At 46.2% G+C, this 14,019-nt stretch overlaps 1 protein-coding gene across 1 annotated transcript in view; it reads left to right on the top strand.

Moving 5' to 3' along the window:
• LOC141259291 (T-kininogen 1-like) overlaps positions 1-14,019 on the top strand; it is a 162,887-nt gene that overhangs the window by 15,854 nt on the left and 133,014 nt on the right. Inside the window, exon 2 of the mRNA XM_073675003.1 lies at positions 10,589-10,696. Coding sequence (XP_073531104.1) covers positions 10,589-10,696 — 108 coding nt within the window. The remainder of the gene's footprint in view (positions 1-10,588; positions 10,697-14,019) is intronic.

The raw sequence follows: 14,019 nt of genomic DNA, 5'->3' as shown, positions 1-14,019 counted from the left end.
CAGACAGTAGGCCCACCATTTTGACAGCACGGGGGGTGGTCAATGTACGCCATGGGAGGGTGCCCGTTCGCATAATAAATATCGGGAAGAGGGAAGTGTACCTGCCCCGGTATGCCACGCTAGCCAAATTGTATACCATCAATCAAGATTCCATACAGTCCGTAGAACCCTTGCCTCCATCTTCCCCGGAGGAAGGTAACGGCTCTAAGAAAACGATGGAGGACTGGTGTCAGCAACTACATTTGGGTACTGACTCCACTCCCTCACACCAGAAACAGGGAGTCTATCGGGTGGTTCAAGAGTACGAGAGAGTGTTTAGTAAACACCCGTTAGACTTCGGGCGAGTCAAGGGGGTAGAACACCACATCCCCACGGGAGACCATCCTCCCATAAAAGAGAGGTATCGACCCGTACCCCCTGCACACTACCAACACGCCAAGGGGATGCTTAGAGACATGAAGGAGGCTGGGGTGATCAGGGATAGCTGTAGCCCCTGGGCAGCTCCACTAGTCTTAGTCAAAAAGAAAGACAACACCATGAGAATGTGTGTAGATTACCGGAAAATCAACCGTATCACACACAAGGATGCGTACCCCTTACCAAGGATAGAGGAGTCTTTGGCTGCTTTAAGATCTGCTAACTTCTTCTCTACCTTGGATCTCACTAGTGGGTACTGGCAGGTTCCTGTAGCAGAGGTGGACCGGGAGAAGACCGCATTCACCACCCCGATGGGACTTAGCGAGTTTACCTGCATGCCGTTCGGACTCTGCAACGCACCAGGAACCTTCCAACGATTAATGGAGTGCTGTCTGGGCCACAGAAACTTCGAGACGGTCTTGTTGTACCTGGACGATGTCATCGTATATTCCAAGACGTATGAGGACCACCTGAAACACCTGGCGGAAGTGTTCGAAGCTCTGGCAAGCTACGGCCTAAAGGTGAAACCCTCCAAGTGTCACCTCCTGAAACCAAAGGTGCAGTACCTGGGACACGTGGTGAGTGCTGACGGAGTGGCTCCCGACCCTGATAAGATCACCGCAATTAAGGAATGGCCAAGTCCCTCCAGTGTAAAAGAAGTGCGGCAGTTCCTCGGGTTGGTAGGCTATTACCGCAGATTCATCCCCGGTTTCACCAAAAAGGCAGCTCCTATGCAGGACCTCCTGATAGGCCAGTCCCGGAAGGCCAAGAACCAGAAGCCACCCTTCAGATGGGAGAAGTGAGAAGAAGAGTCCTTCCGCCAGCTGAAGATGGCCCTCACGGGGGATGAAATCCTGGCGTACCCTGATTACAGCCAGCCCTTTATCCTCTACACCGACGCAAGTAACATCGGGCTAGGAGCCGTGCTGTCCCAGATCCAGCAGGGGAAAGAACGAGTAATCGCTTACGCCAGCCGAAAACTGCGACCCACCGAGAGAAACCCTGAGAATTACAGCTCATTTAAGCTAGAGTTCCTGGCAGTGGTGTGGGCAGTCACCGAACGCTTTAAGCACTACCTCGCTTCTTCCCGGTTCATCGTGTACACGGATAACAACCCGTTGACACACCTGGACACGGCAAGACTCGGTGCCCTAGAGCAGAGATGGATGGCCCGTCTGTCCAACTACGAGTTCACAATCAAATACCGGGCAGGACGCTCCAATACCAACGCGGACGCCCTGTCCAGGATGCCAAACCTACCGGACGTAGGAGAAGATCCAGAGGGACTGGAAGAAGTTGAACTCCCCGCGTTCCACCGTCATGGGACTATCCAGTATTCCCATCGGGTAAAGAGTAAGCAAGCCGCTACGTTTAACCCCTTGCCTCACTACAACTGGGAGGAAACGCAAGACAGTGACCCTGCCGTCCGACTGGTGAAGGAGATGCTGACTCGGCCAGAGGCTCGCCTTGACCCAGACGCTCCGGAGGAAGCCAAGCAACTATGGGCTGAGAAGAGTCGACTGTTCCTTTACAAGGGGAAGTTGTGCCGCAGAATGGTTAACTCCCGGACGCATGAACTAATCTGGCAAGTAGTGGTGCCACGAAGAGACGCAGCCATGGTGATGGAGGCATACCACGACAGGGCTGGACACTTCGGATGGAAGAAGCTGGAGTTCCTGCTGCGCGAGCGGTTCCACTGGGTAGGCATGAGGGGAACCATCGAGAGGTGGTGCAGAGACTGTGGCCCGTGCAACCTAAGAAGGAAGGACCGTGCCAGCCAGAAGACTCCCCTGCAGTCCATCGTCACCCGGCAGCCGTTGGAACTGGTAGCCTTGGATCATGTAAAACTGACCCCAAGCAGAAGTGGCTACGTCTACGCACTAACCATCGTGGATCACTACTCCCGGTTCTTGGTTGTCGTCCCCGTCAAGGACTTAACAGCTCGAACAGCAGCTAGAGCCTTCCAGCAGCATTTCTGCCGTCCACACGGGTACCCGGACCAAGTGTTGACAGACCAGGGACCTGCCTTTGAAGCGGAGGTCTTCCAAGAATTCTGCACTCTGTATGGCTGCCGGAAGATAAGGACAACACCCTATCATCCGCAAACTAATGGACTTTGTGAGAAAATGAACCAGGTGGTAATGGATCTTCTGAAAACGTTGCCCCTGGAAGAACGCAGTCTGTGGCCTGAGAAGCTGCCCGATTTGGTGGACCTATACAACCACATCCCGGTAGGTTCCACCAACTGTACCCCGGCTTACCTAATGAGGGCGAGACCTGGTAAGTTACCTGTTGACCTGGAAATGGGAGTCCTGACACCCGAGGACACTTCACCAGAAGCAGACTGGGACACAGAGAGGCAGCAGCAGTACCGGAGAGTACAGGAGAGTGTGGAGCGAAGTCTCTGTCAGGCTAGGGAAAGACAAGAGAAAACTTACAACCAGTATGCTCCCGCTGTTCCCCTGGTACCCGGAGAGCAGGTCTTGAAGAGAAAAAGACAGCTCCACAAGTTGGACGACCAGTGGGAGAAGGATCCGTACACCGTACTGCCCTCAAGCCACGACAACCCAAAGGTCTGTACCATCAGTAAAGACGGAGGGGAAACCACGACCATTGTATCCCGGGATCACCTGAAGAAGTGTCCCGAACAGCTACGGAACCCTGAAGAGGAACAAGAAGACCCTCGACCCGTAGAGGAAAGGGAAGACATGGTTAGTACTGTGCTCGGAGACTTCCCTCGGTCTTGAACTCAAGTCAATGGCGCAGTTGTGGTACCCGTACTCACCTTCCTCCAACCAGCATCCCAAGCACCTACGGAGCGACAGGTAGAGCTGGAAGAGCAGCCGGTCCAGGAGGCAGAAGACTCCACACAAGCAGAACAGGAGGATCAACCCTCTGCTTATAGTGAGCCTGCCGTACCCCTAGTGAGCCAAGGAGCCAGTAGACAGCTGCCCAGTTTACCCTTGACAGCTCCTACACCCTGTAGTTCAGGGCTAGACAGTCAGCTCCGTAGGTCCACTAGGGCCACTAGAGGCCAGTTACCCGCACGTTGAAGGATTTGAAGTGTATAAATTGTTTTATTTGTGGTTACCTGTTTTTCTTGTTGCTTGTGTATAATTATGTGTTTCTAGTTGTTTATAGGAGTCTTTGGTGGATTTACCGGGAATCCTGTGTACATAGTTGGAGCGTAACCCAGGACGGACTAAAGACTGTTAAGGACTCGGGGCAGGACAGACCCCTACCTGGTTACGTCTCCCTGTTTTGGTGAAATGGACACCTTGCTTTTCTTCAAAGACTGCACCCGGTTACGGACATGCCGTGACCACCTTTATGTGTTTTTCTTATTGTATCATTATTGTTATACCTTGTTATGTTTTTCCAAAAATATGTTTAGTCCCGGAGTACTAAATTTCACTAGGGGGGAATGTGACACCCCAGGGGTCTGGTTGCCACAGTGATAGAGATATTACGTCTGAGAGCAGGTGGGAGGTCTCTTGGTCAGGGATCCTATGCATGCCACACCTCCTGCCCAGTCCTGGGAGGGGAAGAACTTCCCCTATATAAACCTAGGGCTGAGGCAGGGTTAGTGAGTAGAGAAGAGGTAGAGAAGAGAAGCAGCATAGGAAGAAACTACGGGAGCTCTGTAGGAGCAGTGCAACAAGGAGTCAGGGGCTGGTAGCTGCAGAGCTCGCCCTGACTGAGAAGATTTCTCACCGGACCCGGAGTCCGAGGCTGTGGGGACTAACTCCTATCCAGCAGCAGAAACCGACCGGCAGGGGATTGCAGGTTCTCTGGCCCAGAAACCCGAAGGCACGGTCACACGCGTGGGACCAGCACCGCCGTCGTGGAGCGGAAGCTACAAGAAGGCCCCGAGTCACCGGCCATACGGGTGAGCACCACACGGTACACTCAGGGACGTGGGCTACTTATACCTGCCTCTAGCAAGGTAGCCAGAAGAGTACAGTCAGTTTGGGAGGCCTACAACTCCGCCTGGCCAGGGGAGATCCCATCTGCTCAAGGACTGAGCAGGCCCCAATCGCTAGCCAGTACTCCGGGAGGGTCTATCTTTGTCACCAGTAAAGACCCTGAACTACACCGTACCGTCTCCGAGTGGTTCCTGCTACCCCCATCGTCCACGTCAGCTGCCCTGAGGCCATACCCCTCCCGTTGGGGGTTATGCTATCACGCTGCACAATCCTACCACCGGCCTCAGCGGTCTGCCCTGCAGCAGCAGCTCCTTAGCTGTACTCAACGGGTGGCGTAGTCGTCCAACATCTACCGCTGATACAGCGCCACTTAGTCTGACTCCCTGGGCACGGACCGGATCACCGCCACGAGACTACAACCCTCAAGAGATCCGGCTCCGGGTAAGCTCCCGCGTGCGCAACGCAGCGCGACACAGGCCCAGGGGCGCGTCATTAACACATGCCTGAATGCTCCAGATCAGCAAACTGTCAAAACTTCTGCTTTTATAACAGTGGTCACACTTGTGATGAACAATTAATCAAGGGCATTTAATTAGCAGCACCAGGCAGCTACTTACCTTCTTTATTCCTATGGAAGCAATGTACAGAATTTTTCACACACTACTTCTGCATTCTTCTAAACGATGCTGTCAATCTCAGACAGTGGCCAGGGCTGCCACCAGGAATTTTGGGGCCTCATATTGGCAAGATTTTCGTGCTCCCTTGAGACTCCGCCCAGGCTCCACTCCAGCTCTGCCTCCATCCCTCAAACATTCCACAGTTACACCGCCCAGTCTTGGAAAAACTCAATTTTCTGCACCATGTACACACCAATCACACAATAACAGTTCCCATCGAACACCATATCACACACATAGCCAACAGCTTTTGTTTTGGCCAAAAGATTTTTTAAGCCACCACCACAACAAGGTAGACTCTTTTGGCCGGGCCCTACTGTATTCTAAGCTATTAAACATTTCTTATAATATCCAATACTCTTTTCAGGTATATTTTTATTTATTTTACTTTAAGGGAATGTGTCACATACATTTTTTAAAATGACCAATAATATCACATACAAGGGACAAATACCGTCACACCATGACCAGACCACATATTACCACCACATAGTGACTGAATACTACAATACTGATCATTAATAAAAAAAAACACAATACTAATATTGTAATAAGTGCCTTGATACACAGGATCTCTGTACATAGTATACAGTGTGTAGTGTCAGTGTACAGGTAATACAGGGAACAAGGGTGACATTATACACAGGAGCTCTGTATATAGTATATAGGTAATACAGGGATCACCAATGACACTATACACAGGAGCTCTGTATATAGTGTACAGGTAATACAGTGATCACCAGTGACATTACACAAAGGAACTCTGTATATAGTGTACAGTTAATACTGGGATCACCAGTGATATTATACACATGAGCTCTGTATATTGTGTACAGTGTACAGGTAATGCAGTGATCACCAGTGACTTTATACACAGGAGCTCTGTATTTGGTGTGTAGTGTACAGGTAATACAGTGATCACCAGTGACATTATACACAGGAGCTCTGTATATAGTGTTCAGGTAATATAGGGATCACCAGTGACATTATACACAGGAGCTCTGTTTATAGTGTCAGTGTACAGGTAATATAGTGATCACCAGTGACATTATACACAGGAACTCTGCATATGGTGTCAGTGTACAGGTAATACAGTGATCACCGGTGTCATTATACACAGGAGCTCTGTACATAGTATACAGTGTATAGTGTCAGTGTACAGATAACACACTGACGCACAAGTGACATCTCTAGGTGAAGTTCTTCATCTTCGCTTTTCTTCTTTATCCAGCACAGACCGCCATTACTTCTTCCAGCCAGGACTTGTCTCTGCAGAAAATAACACTGTTATCTAGAGCATCGCTTCCAGAGCACATTCCCCAATTTTTTCCCAACTTCTACACTACACCAGATGAAGAAAAAAAAAGCCACATAGTACCGGCCTGCACAGTAACAGGACCCCCACCCCATCCTCCTTCATCCCACACTGAAAACATGTCTCTCCATTCTGCTCCCATAGTGCGGCTTTAGAAAAATCCATCATCCGAGGCTCGGTCACTGACGCATGACAGTGACATCATACGCCAGCGACGTGCTCGCTGACGTCAGCTTCCAACGTGTGACTGGCTGGTGGCTGTTAACTATTGATGTGCGGGATGCTTCCCACATGGTAATTGATTTCAACTGAACGTGCGTCTCTCTGCTCACTGGGCCCCATACGACCGTAAGGGCAGTAATGCCCTGATGTCGGCCCTGACAGCTGAATTTACAGAGTGTAGCACAGGGATGAGCCATTTGACATGCCCATTGGGCCCCCCAATACTACTAATGTGGTAAGATGAAAGGCTGCTTCAGCAGACTCCAGTGCCTGCCATGACGGTGTTCCTATAAAGTCCAGAGTGTGGCTGGGCTTTATAGGAACCCATGACTTTTACTGTATACTGCAATACAGTTTTATTATGGTATACAGTACATTGTAGGTGATTAGATGGTTGCAGGTTCAAGTCTCATAATGATACTAAAAAAAGTAAAAAGTGAAAAAAAAATGTTTTAAAAAAAAAAAAATTTAATCATTCCTTTTACCCTATGAAAAATAAAGATATAAAAATAAACATATGTGATATCACCACATCCATAAAACTCCAATTTATCAAAACATAAAATGTATTTATTTATTGGTAAAAACCATAAAGAGAAAACAAAAATGAAATTGTAGAATTATGTTTTTTTTGTTGCAACGCCACACAAAAATGTGAAAAGAAGCAATCAAAATGTTGTACCTACACCAAAAGGGTATCAATAAAAATTTCAGCTTGCCATGAAAAAACCAAGCCCTCACACAGCTCGATTGACTTAAAAATGAAAATTTCACGGGTCTTGAAAAATGGCAGAATAAGCACAAATATTTTCACCACTTAAAAAAATATGTAAGTTTGGCATCACAGTAATTGTACTGACCTGAAATATGATATTGCCAAGTCTTTTTTACTGCACATAAACGTCATAAAAACAAAGCCCAAAATTTGTTTTTGCAGAATTGCATTTTTTTCACAATTTCACCACACTTGCAATTTTTTTCCTATTTTCCAATGGATAGGGTCATTCAAAACTACAACTCCTCCAGCAAAAAAACAATATGAATTTATGGCTGTGTGAAAGGAAAAATAGAAAAGTTATTGCTTATAGAAGAAGGCGAGGAAAAAATGAAAGCACAAAAACAAAAAATAAACAAAAAAATCAAAAAATAAACACGTCCTTAAGGGGTGAAATAAATACCGTTAATTACCCAATGTAATTTGTCATGTGCTGTTCATCTGAAGTTGCATTTTCAGAATTTTTAGACCTTTTAAAGGCTAGATGTTTTTTTTACCAGATATGTAAATACATAGATTTCAAAGAGGGTATGCTTATTTTTTCTCATAATTGTATTTCTAAATGGAAGACTGCAGCCTCTACTTCTTTCTTTTAAAATAGTACCACTCTCAACAAAGGGCAATGGCAAGGATAGCAACAAAACCCCATTCAAGTACGTGAAAATATCTTGTGATTTGTTTAAAAAAAAATTTAGGTATAATTAACAATAGCACCAGAAAAGATAGTATGCTTTGTTCTCATATCTACTGTAGTTTATCACAGATCTGTGAATTGCCTAGACTAGTAGCATGCTACTTTGGATGATGCAATATAGATATATTCTCCCTTGAAGGGAATCTTGTGATAGATGTTGAGATCTGTATAATTTCACCCACAACCCTGATTAGCAGCTTTCCGTTTTAAAGTTGTAGTGACAGAAAGCTGCTAATCAGGGTTGGGGTGTGGTTGGACTACAAGGCAAAAGGCAGCTTGTCCTTAGTGATGATCTGCTGCTGATAAAACACTGATTGTATTGCAACAGCAAAACACGGCCCAGTAGATGATACATCACTGTAATCAGGAACCTGCTGACAGATTCCCTTTAATGGACTGCTATATACACATATTTCCAAAATGCAGTGCTACATGGAGCACTATATTAGTGGTATAACTTGCTCCTATAATTTCTTGATTTTGGAGTCAACAAAGCATTTTCATCTTTTTTACGACCCAAAAATTGTTGTTTGCAGCACATCCTCCCATTTAAACGGAATGTGCTGACAACAATGTGGAAACGGCAAAGGGATGGTTCATCTCAATACAGTTTACATTGACCCGTGTAAGGGCTCATTCAGATGTCAGTTTTTATTCATGTGTGTGAAAAACGGTTCTGGTTTCAGTATTGATTCATCAGAGTGTTATCTGAGTTCCTCCACATTTGATCCAAGTCTCATCAGTTTTTCTCCGATGAGAAACAAAAAAACTTTTCTTTTCCTATCTAGTAATTCTTGAAGAACGGACAGCACTCGGATAGTGTGGCGCCCTGCTGCGCTTGGTGCCACAGAACCCAGAAGGGTGCATGGCTGGATTTCTCCACAAGAGGCCCTCAATACATTCAACCCTGATAGGGATATATAAAGGGAAGGTGGAGCCAGGCAGTGGAGATGAGTCTGAGTCTGAGTTGGAGATTAGTCAGAGTCTTCAGTCCAGGTCAGATGAGTGACACACAGGCTGCTGTGAGAGGCAAGCTAGGCCTCCAGCAGCTCTGAAGCCAGACAGAGAGCGTGCCAATGCTCAGAGAGCGGTGAAGACTCAGCACGCCAGCTGCCTTGTAGTGAAGGCCCCGAGCGTGGCCGACAGCGAGGAGAGAAGGAGTGATAAAGGGGGCAGAGGAGCATACCAGGCTCACCCCAGTATATTTACCGGACACCGGGTCCGAGTCTACAGGGACCCTTCACATCCAGTAGGGTTAACCGGAATCCCAGGAGGACTACAAGTCCCTGGCAGACCTGAAGCTAGACTCACAGGACCAGGAACCACGAAGGCCCCGACGTCCAGGGAAAGTGGTTACCAACCGGAGGTCCTACTTCAGAGCAACAGGTGGAGTAAAAGGCAAGACACATAAGCTAGGCACAGTTGCAGGCTGGCCAGGAGCTTACACAGAGGCAGACACGGATCAGGAGGCCTTATACCTGCTCCCTGGGGAGAAGTCCAAAAGTGCGCCCTTCACCTAGAGTACCCTGGACCATATCTAACAGCTGTACCAGTAAAGGTAACAAAGCAAAACCCCCTGTCTCTGTCCGTTACTTCGGCTGCGCCATCATTCCCTACCTGCACCAAAACGCCCAGCGCACCCACCTCCATTCATTCTACACTGCCCTGAGGCCTGTTCCACCTGTGGGGAGCCGTCCCATCAAAGCTGCCCCTAACATCAGCCTCAGTGGACTGTCGCAGCGCTGGTAACCTCTTACCAGAATCCACAGGTGGCATCACAAACTTTTATTTTCATATTATTAAACCCCTTTTTTGGCGCACTGTCCGCCCTGGGCCAGCCACCGTGATATACATATATACTGCCCCGGACAGTAAGGCCCCACCGGGGGGGCGACAATAGCATGAGAGTGCTGTCTGTTTTTTTCACAGACCCCTGAACGGACAGGTTTAACAGACCCATAGACTATACTGTAAGTTCAAGTTATATGTGTGAAAAACATGAATAGAGCTCATACTTGAAAAGTGGACATCTGAGTGAGCCCTAACAGTGTCTTTAAACATACCACGATTGAATGATTATATCATCAGTCTATACTCGCTTGGACAAAAATTGCAGTGTAAATACAGCATAGGCTATCGCCCCACTATCAATATTTGGTCAGTATTTATTTAGTTGATGTGCTGTATTTGAGTTAAATCATTTTTAATTCCTTCTTCCTCTGTGATATGGTTTCCTAATTTATACTATATTGCCCTTGATACCAGTGTCTCACCAGAGAGTTCCATAGACCATGAATGGAGCAGAGGTCGAGTATGCTCACCTCCATTCAAGACAGGGCACTTCTCAGGCTGATTCCTACATTCCAGTGCCCCAATCTCAGATGTTGGACCCACTGATAGAGAATAACTTAATACTTTGAAAATAACCCTTTAAATGTTAGGAGACTTTCATATTAACAAGAATGACAAATAAGATGATGATATGCATTAAAACATCCGTATTAACAACATAAATTTGTATACATTTTTTATATGAATTCTAATCATTCGTTTTCCATTCAGCCTGAAGAAGATGGTTATGTTCATTATTTTGTTGAGTATGAAGCACAAGAAGGCTCATGTGAAGTGATGACTGGCAAATCATGGCAAGAATGTTTACCAACCTATACAGTAAGATTTTACATTTATTTAATCCATAATTTATCCAATTCCTTTCCAATGTGGTGTGTAAAGGTTACATTTTATATGTTAGAAATGTGTGCAAGCACTGAGACTTCAGAGCCCTGCAACAGTAAAACCAAACCACAATGCTGTCTCGCCAGCTTGTACTAATCCTTTTATAAACCGGGTATATTCTTATAAGAAAAAACATGCCCTAAACTAACATTCGATGGCAAAAAGATACACTGGGTAGGGATCATTAGAACAAGAGTCCTGAGTTCCTTGTTTTTCCTTATTCCACATCACATTAATGATCCTGGTCATCTACTCAATGCCTAGACATGCGATACACATTAGATGGTTGACTGTCGAATGATCCTTCAGCCGATTGTTCAGCCAACAGTCATCTCATGCAACATTCCCATTCAAAGGAGCGTTTGTTCGGATGACTACTCCTGTGTTCTCTATGAGAAGCACATCGAATGACATTTAGGCCGACAGCTTATCTAAGGAGAACAATGCAATGTCGTCCAGCTCTGCCATACATAAGAATGCTAATTTGGCTGAGCCCTCTTGTGTTCTCTATGAGAAATCCGCTGCCAGACATGTCTGGAGGCGGCTTATCTCCAGGAGAAAAAAAGGATCAGCAGTCCAAAATCGGAGATGCCAGATTCTTAACTCCCCCACAATAAATTGCCTAGATATCCCATACAGATTAGACAGAGGGCCAAACTCATCAATCTCAGCAGGTTCAGCTGACATTGGTGTAATGATTATGAGGGGCTTAACGGGCTGATGCTTGGCTGTTTCGGATTCTAAGCCTGTGGGGGCAGAGCCCTCTCTCCCTTTGTACCAGTCTGTCAGTTTTTTCATACTTTATATGTTTTATTTATGTTACAGTCATGGCCGAAAGCATTGGAACCCTTGAAATTGTTCCAGAAAATGAAGTATTTCTCTCAGAAAATTATTGTAATTACATATGTTTCGTTATACACATGTTTATTTCCTTTGTGTGCATTGGAATAACACAAAAAAAGAGGAAAAAAAGACAAATTGGACATAATTGCACAACTTTTGTAATGAATAACTGCAATCAGTCGCTTCCTATAGCCATCAACAAGCCTTTTACACCTCTCAACTGGAATTTTGGACCACTCTTCTTTTGCAAACTCCTCCAGGTCTCTCATATTTGAAGGGCGCCTTCTCCCAACAACAATTTTACGATCTTTCCACAGCTGTTCAATTTAGATCCAAAATAATTGCTGGCCACTTCAGAACTCTACAGCGCTTTGTTTCCATCCATTTCTGGGTGCTTCTTGAACTAAGTTTGGGGTCATTGTCCTGCTGGAAGACTCATAACTTAAGATACAAACCCAGCTTTCTGACAATGGGCACTACATTGCGACCCAAAATCCTTTGGTAATCTTTAGATTTCATGATGCCTTGCACACAGTCAAGGCACCCAGTGCCAGAGGTCGCAAAAAAAAAAAAACATTTTTTGAGCCGCCAGCATATTTGACTGTAGGTACTGTGTTCTTTTCTTTGTAGGCCTCATTCCATTTTCATTAAACAGTAGAATGATGTGCTTTACCAAAAAGTTCTATCTTGGTCTCATCTGTCCACAAGATGCTTTTCAGAAGGATTTTGGCTTATTCACGTACATTTTGGCAAACTGCAGTCTAGTTTTTTTATGTTTCTGTGTCAGCAGTGGGGTCCTCCTGGGTATTCTGCCATAGCATTTAATTTCACTCAAATGTTGACAGATAGTTCACACTGACACTGATGCACCCTGAGCCTGCAGGACAGCTGGAATTTCTTTGGAACTTGATTGGGGCTGCTTATCCACGATCCGGACTATCCTGCTTCGCCACCTTTCATCAATTTTTCTCTGCCTGACATCTGCATGACAGCATGGTAAATCAGGGATATTCAAGGGCGGAGCCGTTTTTTTGGCGCAAACAAGCCGGAACCCCAAACATGAACACGAATTCGAAATGCTGAACAAATTCGCTCAACACTAATCGTCAAGTGTTGGCTCTACAAAAGCCTTTTTCAAACGTGATACAAACAGGAAACAGATCAAATCTTTAAAGGGGTGGTCTGAAGCACACTTAATTTTAATCCTACTGTAAATGCCTATCTATTTGGCGTTGTAATCTAAACTTTAATTAAAAATTCCCTATCTGTTTTGATGTGAATTGCCTCCCGCCCTCATAAATCTTTTGTTTGAGGAAACTCCGAACATTCTCAATAAGGTTGAGGTTAGAGGAGGAAGGTGGCCACACCATGAGTTTCTCTCCTTTTATGCCCATAGCAGCCATTGATTAAGTGATATTCTTTGCAGCACAAGATGGTGCTTTTTTATGCATGAAGATGATTTGGCTACGGATGTGTCATGCCAGGTGTGGGAGTGACTCAGGGCAACACGAAGGGAAGAGGGGAAGGAAGCCCAAACACTAGGGAAAGGGGAAGTGGAGACCCCTAGGCAGATCTAATAACACCCTGCCTACTCTACCGTCCCTATATTGGTTCCACACCAATCGCCGAGCAGGAAACCTAAGCCCTGTGTATCCCTAGAGCTAGGCCCTAGATAGGGAGGGGGAGGGGTGAGCACTGGTCAGGCCCCACTACAAACTAAAGACAACTAGGAAGACAAACAAAGGGGATAACTTAGCTTGAGCAGACACCAGAGGGGAAACGCCAACTGTCCTCCAAGGGCACCAGAGAAGAATCCAGCCGACTGCCAGCGCTCCAAGCCAGAGCCAAGGAACATAGAAATATCACCTGCGGTTCCCTGCAGCAAACTGAGGCTTTTTAACTCCCCTGCAAGGGTGTGTCAATTGACAGCAGGAGGGAGGTCGCCCCTGGGTCTTAAAGTGAGCAGGATTTAGAAGGCGTCTGCAATGCCAAACGCAGTGACCTTCTACAGCTAGAACCAGAGTGACGGTCTATAACACCTGACACACCCGTGACAGGATTTTATGGTTCTTCTTTTTGCACCATGGAAGAAAGTGGTCAGTCAGAAACTCTATATACTTTGCAGAGGTCATTTTCACACGTTAAGGGACCTTACCAGCTCTCTCTCTCCTTGATTCCAGCTCAAAACATAACTCCGCCACCTCCTTGCTGACGTCGCAGCCTTGTTGGGACATGGTAGCCATCCACCAACCATCCACTACTCCATCCACCTGGATCATCCAAGGTTGCACAACACTCATCAGTAAACAAGAGAGTTTTAAAATTAGTCTTCAGTATGTATGAACCAACTGCAACTGTATCTGTTTGTGAGCACTGCTTTGAGGTGGCCGAATAGTAGGTTTACTACAACTGTA

Source organism: Phyllobates terribilis, unplaced genomic scaffold (genome assembly GCF_046119375.1).
Source record: "Phyllobates terribilis strain yellow unplaced genomic scaffold, ASM4611937v1 Scaffold_3__8_contigs__length_932513732, whole genome shotgun sequence".
In the NCBI taxonomy this organism is placed as follows: domain Eukaryota; kingdom Metazoa; phylum Chordata; class Amphibia; order Anura; family Dendrobatidae; genus Phyllobates; species Phyllobates terribilis.
This window is presented reverse-complemented; position numbering and strand designations above follow the sequence as displayed.